General features: G+C 42.0%; 1 protein-coding gene across 2 annotated transcripts; it reads left to right on the forward strand.

The window, feature by feature from the left end:
- The first annotated feature begins 9214 nt into the window (after positions 1-9214).
- Positions 9215-17906, forward strand: bbc3 (BCL2 binding component 3). 2 transcript variants are annotated; one of them, XM_084019899.1, is made up of 4 exons: positions 9215-9491; positions 10689-11100; positions 14767-14975; positions 17301-17906. In XM_084019899.1, exons 2-4 carry the CDS (start codon positions 10701-10703, stop codon positions 17394-17396), a joined length of 705 nt encoding a protein of 234 aa, XP_083876025.1. In that variant the 5' UTR covers positions 9215-9491; positions 10689-10700; the 3' UTR covers positions 17397-17906. The 2 variants fall into 2 exon arrangements, with proteins under 2 accessions (XP_083876025.1, XP_083876026.1); XM_084019900.1 differs by having other exon boundaries at positions 14770-14975.
- Positions 17907-21549: the final 3643 nt, after the last annotated feature.

The raw sequence follows: 21549 nt of genomic DNA on the forward strand, positions 1-21549 counted from the left end.
GGCATAGGTAATGGAAAGTAATTAATATTACGTAAAGCGTTACAGCATATTCATCACAGAGAGCCCACGGACTGTTTCCTGTATCTGTGTCACGTGGGTTGTGCCCCTGCCCCGCCCCTTTAGGAGGTCCTGAGTGTAATTACAATGGGAGAAGTGAATGTGAACACAGATTATAACCGATTTCGCACCATAGTCAACACAATAATAATGGAACACATTTTGACCAAGTCACATATCTTTAGTTTGACCTTTGACACATTTTTTTTTTTAGGCACAAATTTGAGAAAACTTTGTTCGAGACCTGTTAAGCAACGCACTCTCGCGAGATCTAGCAACTAACGTTCACTTAATATGCCAGTTAGTCGTGGGATTTTTTTGCAAAATGCAACTCTATCCGCTTTGCATCTCTCCACACGAGGTTGAAGACACATCCAAACTCTTTCAAATATGGTGGGCGTAGGAAGAACAAAGCGTGTACCTTTTTAATCATCGCTGTTGCTTGTAACGCGCCACCTTTGTTATAGTGCACCTTTGAGCAGATGTAGTTCACAAGCTGTCCACAAAGGAGCGCCCTTGACCAGTTTACCCAGCATCAGGTTAAATATCCTGCCGCCCAAACTCTTAAAGGTAAACGCACCAGTAGGAGCTACCTTGTGTCCTTTTCACTTTTTAAATGGAAAATACAATACAATCGGGCAATGGTGGACATCAGAAGTATCAGATCCAATACTTAAGTAAAAGTAGCAATACCACAGTAAAGTTACAGGATTTACAAGTAAACGTTCTGCATTCACATATTGTTTCTAAGTATTACCATTAATGTGTGTGTGTGTGTGTGTGTGTGTGTGTGTGTGTGTGTGTGTGTGTGTGTGTGTGTGTGTGTGTGTGTGTACCACAAATGTGTATTCTTTATTTTATTTGTTATATTTTATCCCTTTGTATACATTTCTGCATATTTTTTTCCTAGATTCTTTCTCACATACATGATTTTCTTTGTATATGTGTTAGAGCATTATTGTAGGGAGCCCCTGGGATCAATCAAGTTGTATCCTTATCTATAATATTACATCATATTTTATTTGTTGATACATTTTGTATTAATCTCTGAATCTGAAAGTATTTTCAAATAAATGTCATGGAGTAAAAAGTTGGGGTTTTTTTTGCCTCTGAAAATGTAGTGGAGTAAAAGTGTAAAGTAGCAGAACATAGATATACTCAAGTGATGTACAAGTACCTCAAAATTGTATATAAGTACAGCAGTCCACTTGAGTTGATATATTAGTTACATTCCACCATGAAAACCAGGTCATTGAACTCTTGGATGAACCATATCGGTCACAAACTATTAGTATTTATTATGTTTCTTAAGGAGGTGATCCCAAGGTAATTGGATCAACCAGCTTCAGTATGACTAAACATATTTCAATAACCTCTCTCGCCTTTCAGCAGATGACCCACCTGTTTTGAACAGTCTGGACAGAATAACAGGTGTGATGAGTCTACTAAGTCTCTAATAATTATGATCGCTTGCGTTCCTTTTGATGTCTCTCCAGAGGTTCATCACAGACTGGTGTTTCTGCCTCGACAGCAGGTCAGCGAGGGACGACCATGCAGGATTGTCAATTACTGATAAGATCAGGCAACTTGATCTGGTCCATCACGTCTCCTGCAGCTGACGGGCCCTGCAGCCAACGTAAACGTGCATCATGACCTTCAATTATGTTGCCTTCTACATGGTATTATACAGCATATGTGACTTTGAATCTCCCCGTGTCTTTATTCATTTTATATATCATGGTGACATTCTCAAAAGCAGTACATGTGGAGACTAGAGCACTATTATCAATATGCAATGACCCTGTGGATCTTATAATTGAACTATTTATGTAAACAAGCTCACATGTTCCTGAGAGGGCACAAGTTTCAGTTTACAAATAATCTCATGGGCTCGTAAAAAGAATCATGTTGGTGGGCTCCTGATTTATTCATTGTGATTCAGGGGGTCAGCAGTGATCCACACTGGATTAATCATCCTCACGACAGAGTTGTGGATCCCTTTTCAGGTGAGAGTCTGGATTCAGGAGGCAACTCAGCGATGAGCTCATTGTTGTGAAAGGCCAACAGCAGTCTTCCCCGGGGGGGATGACATGACAGCCCATGAGGCTCCGGTCACAGAGACAGGAAAGTGACCATGGTTTCTCTTGTTGACATGAACAGCCAGCCCCAAGGGGGACCACAAAGACTTCACAGAGCTGAAGGATCCTCTTATTAGGCTGGAAGTCACTAAATTTCCCCCAGGAAACTTGGGAAATACCTGAAGTCTGGCTCTGCCCTACTTTAATTCACTGGTGTCTCTGTAACTGTGTGAAGGACTTTTATGTCACACACAGTTCCTTGTGGTCAAAGGAAACTGATTGCACATGTACCATTTATTATGTTGTGGTTTATTCTGTACACACAACATCTATCACACTTTGTCCATCTGGGTAGAGGGATCCTCCTCAGTGTTTATCCTGGAGGTTTCTTCCTTTTTTCCCTGTTAAAAGTTTTTTTAGGGGGGTTTTCCTGATCTGATGAAGAGTTGAGGATGTGCTGTATTGTAAAGACCCAGTGAGCACTAAACGTCTTTTCAACCTGCCCTAATATCAGGATTATTTCGGCCCAGATAAAAACATAGTAAATAGTGCATTGAAAAATGTAGATATTATTATTGAATATACATCTAATATCACAGAAAGCAATTTGATGTTTAATATACGTTTAATAGAAAAAAATATACAAAAAGTGAGTGTGGAGAAACAAAGCTACGTGTGAACCGCCGTGATGTGCTGCTGATGCACATTCCTCCGCACGCTGTTGACTCAACTTGTCATAACAGGGATTTGTTGGGCTGTCAGAGGCTGAGCAGGGCACACACACACACTCTCACACACACACACACACACACACACACACACACACACTCCATCTGTCCAGCTCTGTTTGAAGGATGAGGTCATGGCGTTGCCCCACAGAAGCCTGACATCTCTCCTCCAGCACATCCATGCTGCTGTGCATGAACATCAGTCCGTGTCAGAGAAGCGTTGGCTGTATGTTTAAGTGTGATGAGCAGTAGAGCTCTTGTTTATTTTATCTCTTGCTGACACAGAGCATCTGAACCCACTCTGCTGACATTACAAGGTACATCTGATAAGGCTGGTACCTGCTAGCTCTGTGCCGGCGGGCGACGACAGAGGGAGGTGGGTCTGTCCCACCTCCTGCGGTGCCTCTTTAGCGGATAATTATCACAACAGCAGCAGGAGCTCATTTGTGAGGCAGGTGAGAAAAGAGAGGGAGGAGGAGAAATAAAGAAAGGAGAGATGTAGGAGGAAATGAGAAGAACAACATGAAACATACAAGACAGGAGACCATTAATGAAACCGAACCGTGCGTGTGTTTCTGTGCAAAGCAAAAACAAAGCATAACAAAAAAAGGAGGAAGGATGCAGGAACGGCTGAGAGAGAGATAAGAGTACATGACAGACAGAGGAAGGGAGGAAGGGAGGAGACAAAGAAAGGAAAGAAACACTGAACACTGGATGAACACTTTGAGACAAAGTGGCTCTTGTCATTTTGTTTATAATAATTGGTTTGGCTTTCATGTTTCGATTTTATTTACTGGAGGCCTCTTCATTGTTTTCACCCTATTATGGAATATTGTCTGATCACAATCAGATGTGTGACTTGTGACAAATCATCAACAATAATTTATTTATTTATTTATTTATTAATTATAGACACCGCCGTCATAGAAAGTGCTACCAACAAAGAAAAGATAAGATAAGATATTGGTCCCGCAGTGGGGAAATTTACAGCGTTACAGCAGCAAGACAGTGAAAAATAAGGATTATAAATAATACACATTGCATTGACAAGAAAAGTACAATATAAAAAAGACATTAAGACTATATAAAGAAAGTTAAATAAAGTATAATGTATAATGTACATAACCAGGGGAATCATTTTGACTTATTTCCCCGTCTGGATTGGGAGCCCCGTCCGCCTGCTCCCCCGTTCAGATGCTTGAACGCCACGGCTGCGTGACGGGAGGAGCAGTGGGCTGACGAGGAGGAGCTGAGGGTGGTGAAACCGATGAGCTCATTGTGGCAACCCAAACACCAGCTCAGCTTTCATGTGTGGGGACACATGCTGAGGCCTTCTGTTGTGGTTACCACAGAATATCAGACACTCACACACACTTGACAGGGATTTCTCTTACCGGTCGACAAACACCGGCCTCTGATTTCCACTGATAGCAGGTGGACACATCTCATTTGATCCCCCGAAATGTCAACTTTTAAGGAACTAAGAAAAACAAACTAGTCCAGTTTGCCACCAAACAACCACACATTTTTCAGTTTCTTTAATTAGTTTTGAGACGGTTTCAGACACCCAACTGTTGCTGAACACAGAGGAGATATTTTTGGCGATTCCTTACCCATTTGTTGCAGAAATGTGCCCACTGTGTAAAACCTACACACAAGTCAAATAAGACACAACATTCAGACATAAACATCTCATGTTTATGTCAAAATGAAACTCTGCAATCAAAACCTCACAGTCCTTTTTGCAGCAAAATGATGCGCATGTGAGATATGTTTTGCACGTTGAATAGAAGTGCTTTCCCAAACGTTACATTCAGCAGTGACATAATGAAAACGGTCATGTTATAGTTAAATGTTTCCCTACTGAGAAACCACCTCACTCTTTGACACAAGCGTGCAACTTGAGTTTAATCAAGATCATTATATTCAAATCACATGCGCATGATGAGTGTGTGGCTCGATGGTTCATAACACACACACTGTTTTCTCATCCAAAAGCATGGGGTGTTTGAATTTGTGGAATTGTGGACACAACTTTAGGTCAGGGGTCAAAGGTTTTGGAGTGGCTTTACTGTAACACTGAATACTGAGGGGAGAAAATGTATTCGGAGGGACTGAAGAGCAGAGAGAGGCAGGAAGGAGTTACCTGGTTGTACTGCAGAAGTGAGACACAAGACCTCATTAACATGCTTATCACAGCTGCAGATGTAGAGATGACCTGAGCATGTGTGTGTGTGTGTGTGTGTGTGTGTGTGTGTGTGTGTGTGTGTGTGTGTGTGTGTGTGTGAGAGAGAGAGAGAGAGAGATGCTGGCAAACACAGAGACAGAGTCAGAGAGCTGAGTTCACCTTATCTGGTGCCGTCATGTCTCTCTAGTTGCATAGCAGCACTCGGATTACACACACACACACACACACACACACACACACACACAATGTTCAATGTTGGAACCGAAAACCTGACAGGTGACATCACCTCAGGTGGCATCAGCAGGTGTTTTTGGTGCTGATGTGTGACTGACCCTTTAGCCTGCACTTGTTCTCCTGTTGCACGAAGCTACATAAATAAAGACTATCAGAATAAACAGATGAAGATAATCAAATATGATCTAAAGATGAACATCTTAACTGGTGCAAAGACACACAGCCACAGAGATGGTTTCACTGGGTGTGTCGACCGCTGCTGAAATGTTTGACCGAACGAACGCAAGTTGGCTAACCCCCCCATCTAGGAGTGTACCACACAGGTATTTCACTCACACATCTCATACAACAGATATGCACTCATTCCTTCTCATTTCATTTTCAGAAGCATGCACGTAAATGTGAGGTTGTTGCTCAAAAAAGGCAGGGCACTGGTTGTTCCGTAACTGCAAACTGTTTTTATTCCACTGTGTCGCTGGCCACAGAGCTGATATGCTCTCAGCTGTGTTATCACGGCGTCTGGTTAGGAGGAGTGAGTGAGGAGTCAGCAGGCAGTAAGTTGAAGTATAAAACAGGCAGTAAAAGGTCTTTTGAGGAAGTGTGAGTCACGAGAGGTCCTTGAACATGCGGCCACAAATGAGCAGCCAAAACATTATGCAGTCTGCTGCAGCGGTTTGCAAGATAAGACGTGGACACACTCACTCACGCACACACAGAGGCGATAATACAATTACTACAAAAACAATGAATGTGCATAGAACGTCACTTTGCAGTCAGAAAAAACTGCAAGCTGAAGGCACTGGGAACGCTGGATAAAGTGGGCAGGCAATTTGGCACTGCCAGCTCCCAAAATATTTGAATGATACTGAGAAGAAAAAGAAGAAGACAGAAAGAAGACTTTAAAGGGAGGTTTTGATTGGTGTCTAGCAGCAGAGATCTATTTAGATGTTGTGTCTCTCTACATGTGCAGGATGTGACCTGCTCACGATCATGAAGAACGACGTTACAATTTATATTCAAATTACATTTCTCATCTTTTGACGGATTATTATTATTATTAAGTAAGTGATGCAATTCACAATAAATCAAAGTATAACAGAATTATTGATGGTAAGCTAACATGGCGTGCAAAGTGTGTCTGTCTGGCAGAGGATGTTCGCCTGGGCATGTACCTCAGAGGGGACACACCCCCATACACTCCCCCCTCCTCCCCAAGTAAGGGGATGTCCACCAATCTGCTTCTGGAGGAAGGGTGTATATGTGTGTGTGTGTGTGTGTGTGTGTGATGGGGGGGTCTTGAGACAAGCTGCCATTTCCAGCAGATTAAACAGCCGGCGACCCTGCAGCTCGGCAGAGCGACCCTGTCTCATGCCCTGCAGCTGAGGGGCGTACCCAGAAGACAATGATCTGAGGGTCGGGGGTCACGGCAGGTGGTCTGAAGTCATTTGGGATGCTAATTTTATGGAGGGTCTTCACACTGCAGGGCGTAAAAGCTCAAACATCAGGCCGCAACAACTTTACCGCAGGTCTCTTTCAGAAAAAAAAAAAATCAGCAGAATGAGTGTTGCAACCTGACATTAAAACATAGATTAAAAAAAAACAAAATAAAATTCACTGAGGTACAGCAGATTTTACACAATGTGTCATTTAATTTGTGCCATTCCTCAAAAGTGCAAAGTGTGTGTCATGGGTTCGTGGCTCACCGCATATTTGGATTAAGCGATGTGTCATAAATGGATTCCAGGGTAAACGACAACATCCACTAATCCCGGATTATAATTTGTAATGTTTGAGTTGAGGAAAGTCTATTCTGAATGCCATCAATGGCATTTCTATTCAAGCTTTAAGTGCAGAGATTCAGTTTGTTTTTTAAAGGCTCCGGTTGTGTCGCCATCACAGTTATCTCAGTGGGAATACTTATACTTCACTGCACTGCATTTATTTTATATCGTTAGTTGCTAGTTACTAGTTACTTGGTTTGTAGTATAGAAAGTAAATCAAATGTGCCCCATATTTATCAGCTGCAACATTAAAAAGATTCATGCACCAAAAAGTATAACCCATTAAGATGATGCAGTATGTTAGTATATTTTTAAGAATAGTTTGATGCTAATATTAAAGATTTTATTCAAATTTTTGCTTTAATATTTACTAAAGGTAAATATCTGAATACGTTTTCCCCCAGTTCTGCAAGAAGAAGCTCATTTGAAAATGATTCAAATCACAGGATACGATGATCTCTTTAAACACACAAGTCACAACATGGTGAAAAGTAGAGCAGGTGAACTCTAATCACAGTTAGTTGAGAGCAAACTCTGAGTCACTGTTTGCACAATCCACTGTTGCAGTTAGGCGTCACTACTTGCCTTTCCTCGAGAGCAGTAAAATGCACTGAAAACAGCAAGCTGTGCGGCAATCTCATAGGATTCTTTTATGCAGTTATTTTATAAAGATACTCATAATCATCAAGACAAAATAAATAATCCACTGCAATTGCACACAAGCTGGCATTTTGTAAGCCCATCCAAGAGGCCTCTACAAAGGACTAAACTTACAAGGGGACTCTGGTGATGCCACATGAGGAATGTCGACATGGTGGTGAACCATCAGAGGTTTATCTTTCATTGCACAGATCGCATGCAAAATTTCACAACTGTCAGTGATTATACGGTTTACACACTGTGCTATAACAAACAGTAGCAATTCACACTGAAAGCTGATTCAGCTCCACTACACCTAGGATCATTGTGTTCGTTTACAGCTGCTGCAGATGTGTCACACTGGGGAGGAAATGAGGGGGGGGGGGATTAGAGACAGAGGGGGAGAGGAAACACAGGATGTGAGGAGCATTGACTGTTAAATCATGACTTTGACATGAAAATGTGTGACTAGAAGATAGTTTTTATAATTATATATTTATTTATAATGCAGCATAAAGTCTCGGGTTGTTCCAAATAAAAACACCAGAGGAGGAAACACGGAGGGGGGGGGGGGTAAAGAAAGTGAAAGAGTGGCATCCTGTCAGGGAGCATGTCAGCACTTGTTGGGGAGGAGGAGGAGGAGGAAGTCATGCAGACAAACACAGTCTGATTCTGTCATCAAAATAAAAGCATGTTACCCGGAGTTGTGAAGACTACAGAAAGAAATTCAAATGGACAATTAAACAGGTAAACACACAATGTACAGTGTTGCATGGTAAAATGATAAATGGTGGACAGATCACATAGTAGTGTGGTTTCTGAATGTTTTGTTTGGACATTTTTTATGAGGTGGATATGTTTCTTTTGTTTTTGCAGTGCATACACGTGCCATAACACATACAAACCTGATAGTGTGCAAATGTACACATCTCTGTCAGAAAATGGGTAGCCTTATATACATGTTTTCCATTTTATCTGACCAGATATCACACAGATACACACACAATATTATAATTGTTTGACTTCCTCCACAAATTATTTCATACATGTTTCATTCATCTACGTCTTCGTGTTAAAGCATTGACATAATTGGCCATGTATGTTTTGGCCTTTCATGCGATGTTAATTTAACCACGAGGAAACAGAATCAGGTTTATTGCCATGTAGGTTTTCATTGGTATTGTGGTGCCTAACAATAAACTCAGTATGAAAGAATAAAAAGAAGAAATAAAATAAAAAATATGTACAATATCTCTTATTTTTAATGAAAGAGCTGTACATTTCATTTATTCAAACATGAATAAATTATGTTAAAAGGTGTCTAAATGATAGCATACAGAAACATTTAAAAGAGAAGAATCCCCTAGTTCCCACTGGGTTCAATAAAGAGGTTCACTGGAGGTTTTATTTTGAAAGTTAACACCGGAAGTCATCTCATTCTCTTCCGTTTTGACAGCCAGCGATAAAACGGAGGGAAACCCGCTCAGACCGACAGAAAACAAACGAGCCGGACAGAGAAGAGCACCGACAGCCAGCTGCTCCGTTACTCGTTACTTTTTGTTTTAATGGGTTAAATTAGGAGGAAAAAAAATTAAGTTGAAACAGAAAACATCCAAAACCGGGAACCTTGACATGGAATGACACATCACCAGCGGAGTGGACTTTAACATCGTCTCGTGATCCTTCACCGGTTTGTTTTGGCACATTTGATCCCGTCTGATGTCCACCTGTCACGGCCGGTTTCTGACCCGCAGACAGCCTCACCACGGAGCGTCAGACAGACCAAGTGAGTGTTTTACTGTGACGTTAGATCCATTATATGTGTTTTGGTGCTGCAGAAGTTGGTTCAGAATTTGACAGCTCAAAGTTGCATCATCTGTCAGAAAGAAACAACCTGGCTGGATGTCACGTTACACATCTATTCAAACATAGTTTCACGGATCCTTTCCCGTTATTTTATTTTTTATTTATTTTTATTTTTTTATTGGTGAGTGATTTTCTCTGACCCTTCCGTGTTTATGTGATCTTTCAGACTAGCCCCGACATGTCAGCTGCAGAAACTTCAGCGGGAAAAACCTCGTAAAATCCACTTGTATGGATATACAACTGTGGTATAAATATAACGTGTTTCCCGGCAGTATGCGCCCAAGGGCCGGAGGAGGATTATCGTTAAATGATCAATAAATTAACGATTTTAGGGATTAAACGTCAAGCTTCAAACAGGATCGTTTTTTTGCCTAGCGGTTATTCGATTTTCTCGTTTTCTAATTTCTATTTGTACATTATTTTTCTTTAATTGTTATTTGAACGTTGATATTTCCCCTCATATCATCAGTTACAGCTGTTTAAACGACGCGAGAGACCCGCGTGGCTTTCAGTTCGTGTGTGTGTGTGCGCGTGCGTGCGCTTCCTCGCGCTCGGATCTGTTTACAAACAAGTCTCGTGCTCTCTTGAAGGGGAGCAGTAGTGTCCCCCTAGCGGCCGGTCGAAGAAGATCTAGGTTGGTGGGTCAAACTGGAACCGGTGGAGAAAGAAAAACAATGGTGCTAAAATTAGATTCATTTTTATTTGTATTTATTTAATAGACTTTTTTTGTATTATGGACAATTTGTTGTCGAGTAAACCTACAATTTGCTCTCTGATGTATTTGATTAGTAGATGTATTATTATCTATTATCTCTATTTAATTTGATTGAATATATATGTTTTTAAATGGTTATTTAGGATTTTTGTTTTTAGTATTTATCACTTGGGGGTTTTATACATTTACCCGTCAAACCTGTGGCCAATTGTTACTTGTTCTTATTTTGTGTCGATTTGAATTCAATTTCCTATGTTTTTCAGATAACCGTGTGTTTAAATATTTTGATGCAGCAGTATTCACTGTGTGTTTGATTCAATGATGATAGTCGTACCCACATGAAGGTCAAAAGCTAATTGGATGTACTGTGTTTGAGCATGTGCATATCTCTATGTGTTTCAGACTTCTACTGAGATGGCCCGTGCAGAGACCATCGAGAGTGTTGGGGAAACCGGAGGAAGAGGAGGAAACGACCTTCTTCCTGGCCACAACACCTGCCGCATGGAGCTGCCTCGCCCCTTCTACAACTGGCCCGGCCTGCTCACCACAGCCACTATCACCACTGGCTCCGGGACTGCCAGCGGTGGCTTGCGTCACCATCATAACCACCACCACCTGCACTCTTTGCAGACTCTTTATCTGTCGTACCCGCTGCCCCACCCCCACCCAGAGGGCCAGGACGAGACCCAGACACACCAGCAGTTACCTGCGGTATCGCCATCACCAACGCCTCCTCCTTCGCCACCCTGCAACCGGAGGGAAGACAGGGGTGGCGGTGCAGTCGCACCCAGTGCCTTCTCAGGAGAGCAGTCAGGTAAGATCATAGTATGCACTTATAATTAAAGAGGGGGGGGGATCACATCTTACAATAGTAATGCGAGTTGTAGCATACTGTCATCAAGCATAGGAGTTTTGACAGACAGGGAAAGTGAGTGAATGTAACGCGAAGCACCTCAGTAAGGATTTAGTCTGCCAGAATGAGCAACAACAGGGCCAGCAGTTGATTAATGGCCAACGCTGGCAGGTTCACCGCAGCAGGAAGAAGCTGCCGGCGATCGCCAGTGACTCAAAGCACAGTTTGCCTTTCAGACCTCCACCCTTAAATAAACATCATAGTTATCAGTTAGCAGGAGAGTATCGGTTATTACGTGCAGCGCACCCGGGGCTGTGTTTCCATGACAGAGGACTGTTTGGGCAGTGTTGATGGGTGGACAAGTGGATGGATAAAGAGATGTGATACGACGGTCACAGGGAAAAACGTGTGACTCTTCTGGCCTTGTACCCAGCAGACCACCGGGAGGCTGCATCATGAAGCAACTCAGACTCTAAAAACTGATCAAACCAGTTTTGCTCACCAGATCATTTACAGTGTCTGTCTGGAGTTCATAAGGTGGAGGGGGGGGTTACAATGACAATGATGGGCATTATTAGAGGAAATAAAATAAAAAATATCTTTTTGGCTCAAATTTGGGGTTAATGAACCGATGTTTTTTAATGAACGTACTTCCTGACTGTGATTGCCAAAGATAGGTATTAAAGTAGCTGGCACTCTTTACTGTTGGTTAAGTATTTGGGGAATAAAAGATGAACAAATGTCTATGTTTCTTGCCTGCAGCAATCACTGCAAGTGAGTGATTCCCTTTGCGCACAGTAGTATATTATTTCTTGGGTTTTTGACTTCGAGACACCTTTTGTTATGAAAATGAGATTTGGAGGCTATAGAAAGGGAAACTCAGATGGCAGCAGCAAAGGAAAGGCAGGTTTACGTTTGGCACTGAGTCACTGTGTGTGACAGATTTGTAGCAATATAAACAGAGGAGTTGCCCCCACCTCTCCTCCTCTCTCAGCTGCAGGTCAGCTGTGCATTTCAGGCATGTTCAGACTTGTCCCCTGCAGTCTTGCTGCAGCATTTCCTCCTCTGAGCGCTCAGCCACGCCGCACAAAAGTCACATCAGACGGACATTTCATTTTGGCCTGTAAGCCGTTAATTTAGGTAGTTAGTTAAGTTTGGTAATCAGGCTTATCAGTCTGTCTACTAATCACACAGTCAAACAGTTAGTAAGTTAATTAATCTGCCAGCTACCGAGTTGATTAACCAGTCACTGTAATTAGCCAGTTAGTCCATGTTAAGGCACTGAATACATGAACTTTATTCATATAGCACATTTTATATTATAAAATTCAGCTAAAAATGCTTTAGAAGGGAAACAAATCAATATCACTGGTATTAAAAACGAGAGACATAAAGAGTGAAAACAACAACATAATAAAGTTAAAGTAAAGCAAGTGTATAATGGTGAAAACGGTTTTAAGGTATAATAAACATAAAACAAGTGTGAGAAATATAAAATAAATATCAAACAATAATAATGATGTTCGAAAAAGGTGGAATTTATTAAACGCGAAACCATAAAACCTTTAAAAACTGTTTTGAGGTAATCAAGTATCGAATGCATTGCAATCATTTTGGGGAGAAAAATCCAAAGGGTCAGTTTTTTTTGCATCAAATTCAATATAATTCAATTTTGATCATCACTTTGTTATGGTAATCTGTAAACCTGCTAGTGTGTCGGATTGTTAGACAGTCTCGGTTAATCTGCCCGTCTATCTGTAAGTTTGTTGGATTCATCTTCTGTTTGTTGGTTCATTTGTCAAACATTTGTTTAGTCAGTCAGTCAGTTAATTAGTCAGTTTGTAATCAAAGTGGCAGCAGTAAACTTAGTTACCCAGCTGATCCTTAAGCTTTTATCTGGTTTAGTCTGTTTGCTTTTTAATGGCTCCCCTCCACCCAGCAACCAGGTCACCCTCCAGTCTGCCTCCCACATTTAACTGGTCTCAGGATCTCCCTGTCACCTTGTCAGTCTGTCAGCCTATCAGCCACACAGGTTTACCCACAGCCCTGCCCCTTCCTCTCTTCACCCTATCACAGCTCAGCCCCCACTCTGCCACCCAATCGCATTGAGACGTCTCCAAAAGCGCTGCTTTAGAGTTACCTTGGCAACAAGCCAGGGTTTTCCTGTTTGTTATTTTATCTAGCGCTCTCTCTTTTCTCTCTCTCTCTCTCTCTCTCTCTCTCTCTCTCTCTCTCTCTCTCTCTCTCTCTCTCTCTCTCTCTCTCTCTCTCTCTCTCTGTCTAGTCACCTGCATCTTTAAAGGATCAGTTGTAATCCTCCTAGCAAAGCAGATGCTGTGGTTGCCAGGGGTGCCCGTTTCTGTGGCAACTATAGTTGTAGTTGCCGCAGGCACTTGGCTCGGCGATGGAGACGAGGGTCGTTTCATAGGAAAGCTGTTGACGGAGTCGAAAACAAGTAGAAAGGTTAAAACAGGTTATCTGATCTTCTTGGAGAGAACTGGTACTCAGAACTACATGATGCCAAAGACATTTAATGCAATATAATAAACCACTTTTTAAATGATAAATGTTAAATGGATGATCAAACAAACAAGAGAAAAGACAAGGTCACTCCTGTCTTCACTAAGTGGAAAATAATCAAATCAAATTCTATGCCATTAAATTTAATTCAAGAAGTACTTTTAAATGAGTTTGATCAAATGCAGAAGGAGTAAATAAAAAATGTAGGTGTCAATGGTTTGGTTAGGTTAAATTATTCAACGTACACTCTTCTACATTCTAAAATAGGTGTTGACCGAAAAAATACATGGAATTAAACATAAAGAATGAGATACAAATTAATTATTCTTCAGAAAATGGTTTAAAACACATTAGCATTCATAAACTGATAATATCTCTGGTAGCTTGTTTGTCACGCTAACGTTACCAGACAGAAGGTTCAGGTATCTTTTTAAACACACAGTCTGTAAACACAACAAACACACATTCAGTACTTCTCCATACCAGACTTATTAAGCAGATTAAGAGATTACTCTCCCAAGTTCCATGTAGAGGAACCTAAGTCACCCCATCAGGCTCCTGGAGAAATATGTGTGTGGCCAGAGAACTAAACAACCCCGTTGGGAATTTCCTTTTATTCCGGCATCAAATACGATACACTCAAAGTCATCTTTATCCTCTTTGTGCTGACAAAAACATGTATGTGCACACACTATTTTAACCGATTTATGGTTATCTATCTCAGTGTAAGTTCCCAGTAACAGCCTGAAAGCGAGGGTTTCTGTGTATGATATTGTGTGTGTTAATGGATGTGTTAGGTCTCTGTTGCTGGCCTGTACAGCCTGCCCATGCCTTACTATGTGTGCACAGTAACCCCCGACTTGAACTGTCTACATTAGTGTGTAAGAGGCTATTAATGTACGCTGCTTGTTGAGAATCAATTAAGGAACACCAGAGGCTCTGTGCACCCGATGAAGTGCTTCTGTCTCTTCATACATGACCATTTCTGTTCAAGAGCGAGAGACACATCATGAGGAAAAACAACGGTACACATCAAATGAGGGGAGAAATGCGTGTTTTCTTTGTTTGTATCTTATTTTCTGAATTCCTTTTTTCCTCTTTGTGCAGCAGACTCGTACCGAGATGAGCGCCAGGAGGCTTCCAGCCGACAGGGACCTCTGCCGGACCTGCTCCCCCAGAACGAGCACCCATCCTGGGCTTGCCCACATCACAGAGCCCCCATAGGAGAGGCAGCTCAGGAGCTGGAGGTCAGGAGAGTGGCCAGCCAGCTGAGGGCCATTGGAGACGAATTTAACACCACAGTCCTCCACAGAGCGGTAAGGGGGGCGGGGATGGGACGTTGTTGTGTCATTAAGTTAGATCCTCAAGTTTGTATTTGATGTGGATGAGTTGATTTGATCACTGAAACGGAGAGGAATTAACCTTAAAAAAATGATCTGATGATGGTAAAAAAAAAAAAAAAGATCCCAGTCTGGTCTAGAGCATATTTATTTTTCAAAAGAGCTTATGTTTAGTGCACTTTAAATGTTTTTTTCCGCTTTTGTATGAGACTTTAAATGCAGTTAATTTATAAAAATGTCACCTCTGTCGCAACGATAGCCGTACTGTCGTTTCTGCAATGCTTAGGAAAAAGCATGTGTGGGAAATAAGAATTGAAACGGTCACCAGTGCAACGGCAGGCCATACACTTTTGTGGTTTTGAATGAGGTTTTGGCTGCCGCATGTGCTGTCAATAAAACTTCACAATGCAAATGTACACAACGCCTGGGAACATTACAGCATGACTGAATATAGTTTGTGTGCAGTGGTTTCTGAGTGTGTGAATGCATCACGGTCACATTGATTCTCTCGCTCCCACACAAACACACCACTATCTTATCAGCTCAGTGCGTTCTTGCATGGATGAGCATGTGAGTTTGCATGTAATTACCCCTGTGTGTGTGTGTGTGTGTGTGTGTGTGTGTGTGTGTGGTGAGGACAGATCAATACTTCTGTGAGAGTGAATCAATGTGATCTGTGAGCCAGTTTTTCTCTCATTTTACTTTTTTGTAGGTCTTTATACAAATTACTCACACTAAAGAGTCTTTCTGCCTCCTTTCTTCTCTCTGTTCTGTTCTTCTCTCTTCTTCTTCTCCAGAAATACTGACTTACTTTTTTTTACAAACTTACTACTTATTACTCAGAGTCCTCTGTGTTCCTTCCTTTCTTCTTTGCCTTTTTCCCCATCTCTTTTTTTTAATTTAAAGTTTCCTTTCCCATCACTCACTTTCTGTGTGGATTTAGTTAGTGTTAGTGCAGCAGATTTTCAGAATCAATAAAAGTGCTTAAACACCCAAAAACAACAAAGAAGAACTTAACGTTTAACCAATACTGACAGATTAGGCAGTACATTTCACCACAGCTTTATTGTTATGTCTTTATCTCCCTCCCTCCCTCCCTCTGTACTTTAGATCGCGTGAGGAGCTGGCCGCAACTCTCCTCCCCCACCACACACACACACACACACACACACACACACACACACACACACACCTCCCTACTGCTCTCTCTCTCTCTCCCTCCCTCGCCATCTCGCCTCATGCACATAAACAAAGGTGACGTCACCCAGTCTTGACTCACAGACATGGATTGCACACACACACACACACACACACACACACACACACTTAAAGAGGATGTAACTGCCCCTTTTGCAGACAAGTGTAGCAGGTTTGTGAAAGACAGGCCGATACTTTATTCTCGAGGGGAAATTTGCGAAGTAGGGTGTGTTGTTTACGAGCCAGCCGGGCCGAAAGCACAGCCGGGCACTTTGTCTAAATGAGCAGTTTGAAACAAAAGAAAGGAGCAATGGAGATTGTAAAGGGTGGGAGGGTTAACCACAAGCACGTAGCATCCTCAACACAGACACACACTTGTTTATCCTCTTGTTCAAGCTGTTTTGTTTCTCACTATTCCACACGATGCAGACATGTTTTATCTCTGAAAATACGAGAAGTCGGACAATCTGCTTCAAGGTTTTTTCCCCCCCAGTTCCACCCAGGTAGTCATTATTTTGTTCTCAAATGAACCTTCTTTAAGCATTTGGCATGTGATATGTGAAATACTGCAGACAGCTGTTTTCAGAAATGATCATCTGAGACACTTTGAAAACTCATTTCAATACCTTCAAGCTTCCAGCAGCTTTGCTGATTTCTTTCTCAGCTGCTGCTTCAGTAGCCAACAGGGACAAAAGGGAACAGCAACGATTTGCATGGAGTTGCAATTATGTGATGGTGTCCATTATATCGTATGAGCTGTTTGTAGGTTACGTCAATAAATGCGCATTTTTTAGCATCTTGCTTCGCCTTAAAAAAGGTCAAATATTGAATAACCCAGCATGTTTTATTATTACTATGCAGTGGCGACGTCCTTTTCTCATCAATCTCAGGAAATGTCTTCAAACGTCTTCAACCATCCATCATCAAAGATTAACTGATTAGATTTTTTATTGGTCAAAGGCCATAAATCATATGCCACTATGTTTTTAATTATTGCAAATGTTCAACAGGTTAAAATGATGACAGTTTGGACTGACATGGATGTAAACTGTAACTGGCGGTAATTGCAGTTTGGACTAATGTCTCTTTCTGTCTGTCTCACAGCATGCTGCCCCCCACTGGCAAGACTGGAGAGACGCCTGCTTAGGACTCTTCAACTTCATCAGCCAGACGCTCAGCACTCTGTACAGGCTCACGTAGAGAGAGCCACCTCATCCGCAAACCACAGGTTGCCATGGCGACTTTATACATTCAGGACTTGGCTGCTGACCATCGGACTGTGGCTGCTTGTGAACGGAGCAACCCCGACTGGTTGCAGCACTGTCGTCCGTTTGAACCTGGGGATTAATGCGGCCGGAAAAACCAAAACATTTTCGTGGAACACAGACTTTGGGGAGGACGAGATCAGCGGCTGGAGGTGTCTGCGCCACCTGTGGGCTGGATCAGGGTGCTACCTGTGGAAACTGGAACCTGCCTGTCTGTCCGTCAGTCAGTCAGTCTGCTGGTTTGGACTGCAGCTGACGGAACATTTTCTCCTTCCTGTATATTTTGTAAAATCCACTTGCAATTCGCTGTCTTTGTCTCGGGGCTCATCTCTTCAGTGTGTGTGCGTGCATGGCAGGCGTGGCTCTGTTTGTAGGTGACCTGCACCATGAAGGTGATGTTCGGTCTTCATTATCTTGTGGAACTTTTTTCATTTAGTTGATGATATCGCTCCAATTCTTCCATTTTTACTATGTTAAAAAAAAATCAGACACGATTTGACCTTCATCTAAATGTGTGCGCATTATTGTCGCGTCTTTATTTCCTCTAAACTGTGAAACTGGATGCTGTGTTTGCATTTCGGGGGGGGAAGGAAGTCGAGTGTTATCCCACGGGGTGAGCCTGTCTCCCTAACGGAGACTGCTTCACATCATCATACGTGAGACGTGCCTTTCTGCTCAGCGCTGCGTTGAGGCCTAATCTGCAAAACTAGGACAATCAGTCGCACACATTCAAAGAAACACACACACACACACACACACACACCCTTCAAGTGCTGTGTTTGGAAGTGTCATTTGCATTACATTCAAATGCTCCAGCGTCAGCCTGGCTTAAGGTCATTTCAGGACAAGTAGCTTAATCCCCGCCGCACATTTCGCCACTGTACATTCCTCCATTCCTGCTGGCAGCGTCTCGCCCACCTTTGTCGACAGTGTTTATAGTTACTTGATGGTTTGTAAATATTCTTTTGGAAGATGAATCTGAACTTATATGGACTTTAAAAGTACTCATCAAAGCGAGCGCGTTCACTGTGTTTGGGAGATCTTTTTGTATTTGGGAGCGGCCACTGGCAACAGTTTGAATTTAAATCCAGTGGATTTGAGATGGTATTCCATGAGTTAAAGAAAAATATATAATTTGGATCTTTTGATTGTTGAAAAGTATTTGGCGATATTTTGTAAAATTACCCTTTCGGTTGTGCGATTACTTTCATTGTAGTTTGGGAGAAAATGTTTAATTGCTCATATTAAGAGTATAATTTATTTTGGAATGTAGCCTATCTGTAGCGTGCTTTTTTTTTTTTACGTGATATTTAATTATTATTTTTTTCTTACATTCCTCACCAAAACTTTGGAGTAAGCTGTACTTGAGTTGTAACTGTAAAAACAGATTAAATAAGATGCGAGCCAAAGCTGTCAATATACACTGAAAGTGGATACATCACTTTGGAAAGCAGACAAAAACAAAGTTATCAGCGTGATAACAAATTTGTCCTTTTTGTCCACTGTTTGCGATTAAAGAAAATGGCTCAATGGTACTATGTTGTAAAGCAGTGGTCTGGCTATAAAGCACTCACAGGTAACAAGATGGACGTTTATTACAGGATGCTACAAACTTCTCCAAATCACCGAAAGTGATGTATTGGCTTTTCCTGTGTATATCAGAGAATGAAAATTACCCAAATTCTCCCTTTGTAATCTTGAAAGGACAAAGAAGACAAAATCCGACTGTTAGCAGCACTCTGAACTGACTGAAGTGACAACCCCTATTATTGAAAATCAACTTATGTCTGATGTCAGTTTGCTTCCAAACGGTGTGCTAGCAGTGCTACACCTGCTCAACTGTACATTGGTGTACTGTCACATACTTTTGATTAAAGTTCCCACTTAGTGGAGTATTTCAACGTTTATTTCAGGAAACATTTGGCTGAAATATAAACCCTTATAGATACTTAAAATGCCTCGACAGGGAGGTGATTGGCTGCAGCAGTTCTACTTTGCTGCTCTCACTTAGCGTTAGCTACACTGTTTTGTCTGTTTGTAGCACAGGGCCTTGTTTTTAACATTTCTGAGTCACACTGATCTGTGCAGATGTTAAGCTAACATGAGGTTCGGCAGAGAACAAACTAGGCTAGCTACAACTAGTTTACTGCTCGTATACTCGGATCGGTTTGCTAGAAGAGCTTTCAGCCATGTCAGCTGTCACCACATAGTAAAGTGGAGTGGTCCCGGTTCAGGGCCCCCTCAGGCCTGGTTCAGGCCTCCCTCCCACCAACGATGCTCAGTGTCAGTCACATGCAGTGTGTATTTCCCGCTTTTCAACGTTTTTCTATTGTAAACTTTCTACATGAATTTTGTACTTTTTTCTTTTTTTATACAATAAAGATAAGGAGAACTGTATGTACTCGTTGGGTTTTTTATGTCGGACATTAGATACAGTCAACGTGTGTTACATAATCTATTATCTTTGTTTGAGAAAACCTGAAAGCATTTCTGTGTCACTCCAGGAGCAAGAGAGTTGGCAACCCTGGCTAACGGTGTTAACGGTGCTAACGCCGCTAACGGTACAAACGCCGCTAACGGTACAAACTGCAGTCAAAGTGCTGAGCTGCTGGTTATCTGCCGTATGAGCGCAGTGAATTGAGAGCTGGCCAGCAGCGCTCACATGCACTAACATGCACTAAAAGCACGATGGAATCTTGGTGCAAGGGGCTAGGATGTAGGCAGGAGCTAGGCCATGGAGGGCCTTATAAGTGATTAAAAGAATCTTACAGTCCTGTAAGCTGAAGACGGGCCAGGGCAGTTCGGGTAAGTGAAAGGGGCATTGCAAAAGTCAGGAGACAGGGAAAAAATCATCAGATGTTTGAGTTGGAAAAAAAACAGGTCTGAGACACATTATTGACATGCTTCTCAAATATGAAGTCAGGATCAAATATAACTTCCAGATATCTGGAATTTGGTTTGACGTAGGTAGCAATGGGCCAACACACTGTCCTTTGTGCTACTTTCGGGCCCAATAATTAGAAGCTCAGTTAGTTGGGAATGAACTTCACACTATGGAAATCATCATCATCATTTTGGGAATGCAATGCTCTCCAGTGAGGACAGCGGCCATTCATTGGCTCAGCAGAAGTTTACAGATGTTGGCTGTCTGGGGGCAGAGCAGCAGCCCTCTGGCCATGCATGGCAGTGGATGGTTGCCCTCACAACACGGATTAGCCGATAAGAGGTCAAGACACACACACACACACACACACACACACAGTTGCACCACCAGTGTTTACACTGATGGTCAACATGACAGTCTGACGTGAATCAGAATATTACAGGACATGTTTTGGCACTTTGAAAGAGGCCTTAAATAACCCTTGTGTTGCACAGTGGATACAGCGTCATTACATCATTTATTGTTCTTCACCCACATCATCTCCTTCTCATCGTAAGACAGGAATGCATCAGTGTTACTTTATCACATCTACTTCATCAATTATTGTATGTAATTTATTGTCTGGTTGTTGTTGTTTTTTAATAAAATTAATTTAATCTGAACATTAAAGCCATTTGAAAATGTCTTCACTCTCCAAAAATGTCCTCAGGTCTAAAAGCATAGAACTAACACACAAGTAGAACAGACTCAAATCATTCTGCAACAAGTGCAACATTAAAGCAGTTGAATTAGCTAGCTAGCTAACTAGCAGACAGTTGGCTAGTTAACTAGCTAGCTAATTCCACCATTCATTAATGCTACACTGGTTTCAGAAAACGAGCCAGGCAACGGGCTGGTGGCCAGCGACGGCGCTGCATCCCTTCGCTTCACCGCCGCTCTGGAGAAGGACAAGCTAGCTATAGCCACCAGACAACCCTGTCTTCCCGGTGAGCTGCAACAACATTTGTGGCCCCACTAACGTGTGTTCCCACCCTAGCAACTAACAAGAATTGCCCTTTTCTTTTGTACCAGACAAATGACCACTGAAAACGATTCAACGTCCATTCTACCCCTGTTCTATTTCTCTGTCTCAAACTCAAATTGCTCCTCACAAGATTGCTTTGCAAGTGCTCACATACTTGTCTGTTACTGAGTCAACAGGCAG

This window comes from Eutrigla gurnardus (assembly GCF_963514095.1).
Source record: "Eutrigla gurnardus genome assembly, chromosome: 10".
Lineage (NCBI taxonomy): Eukaryota > Metazoa > Chordata > Actinopteri > Perciformes > Triglidae > Eutrigla > Eutrigla gurnardus.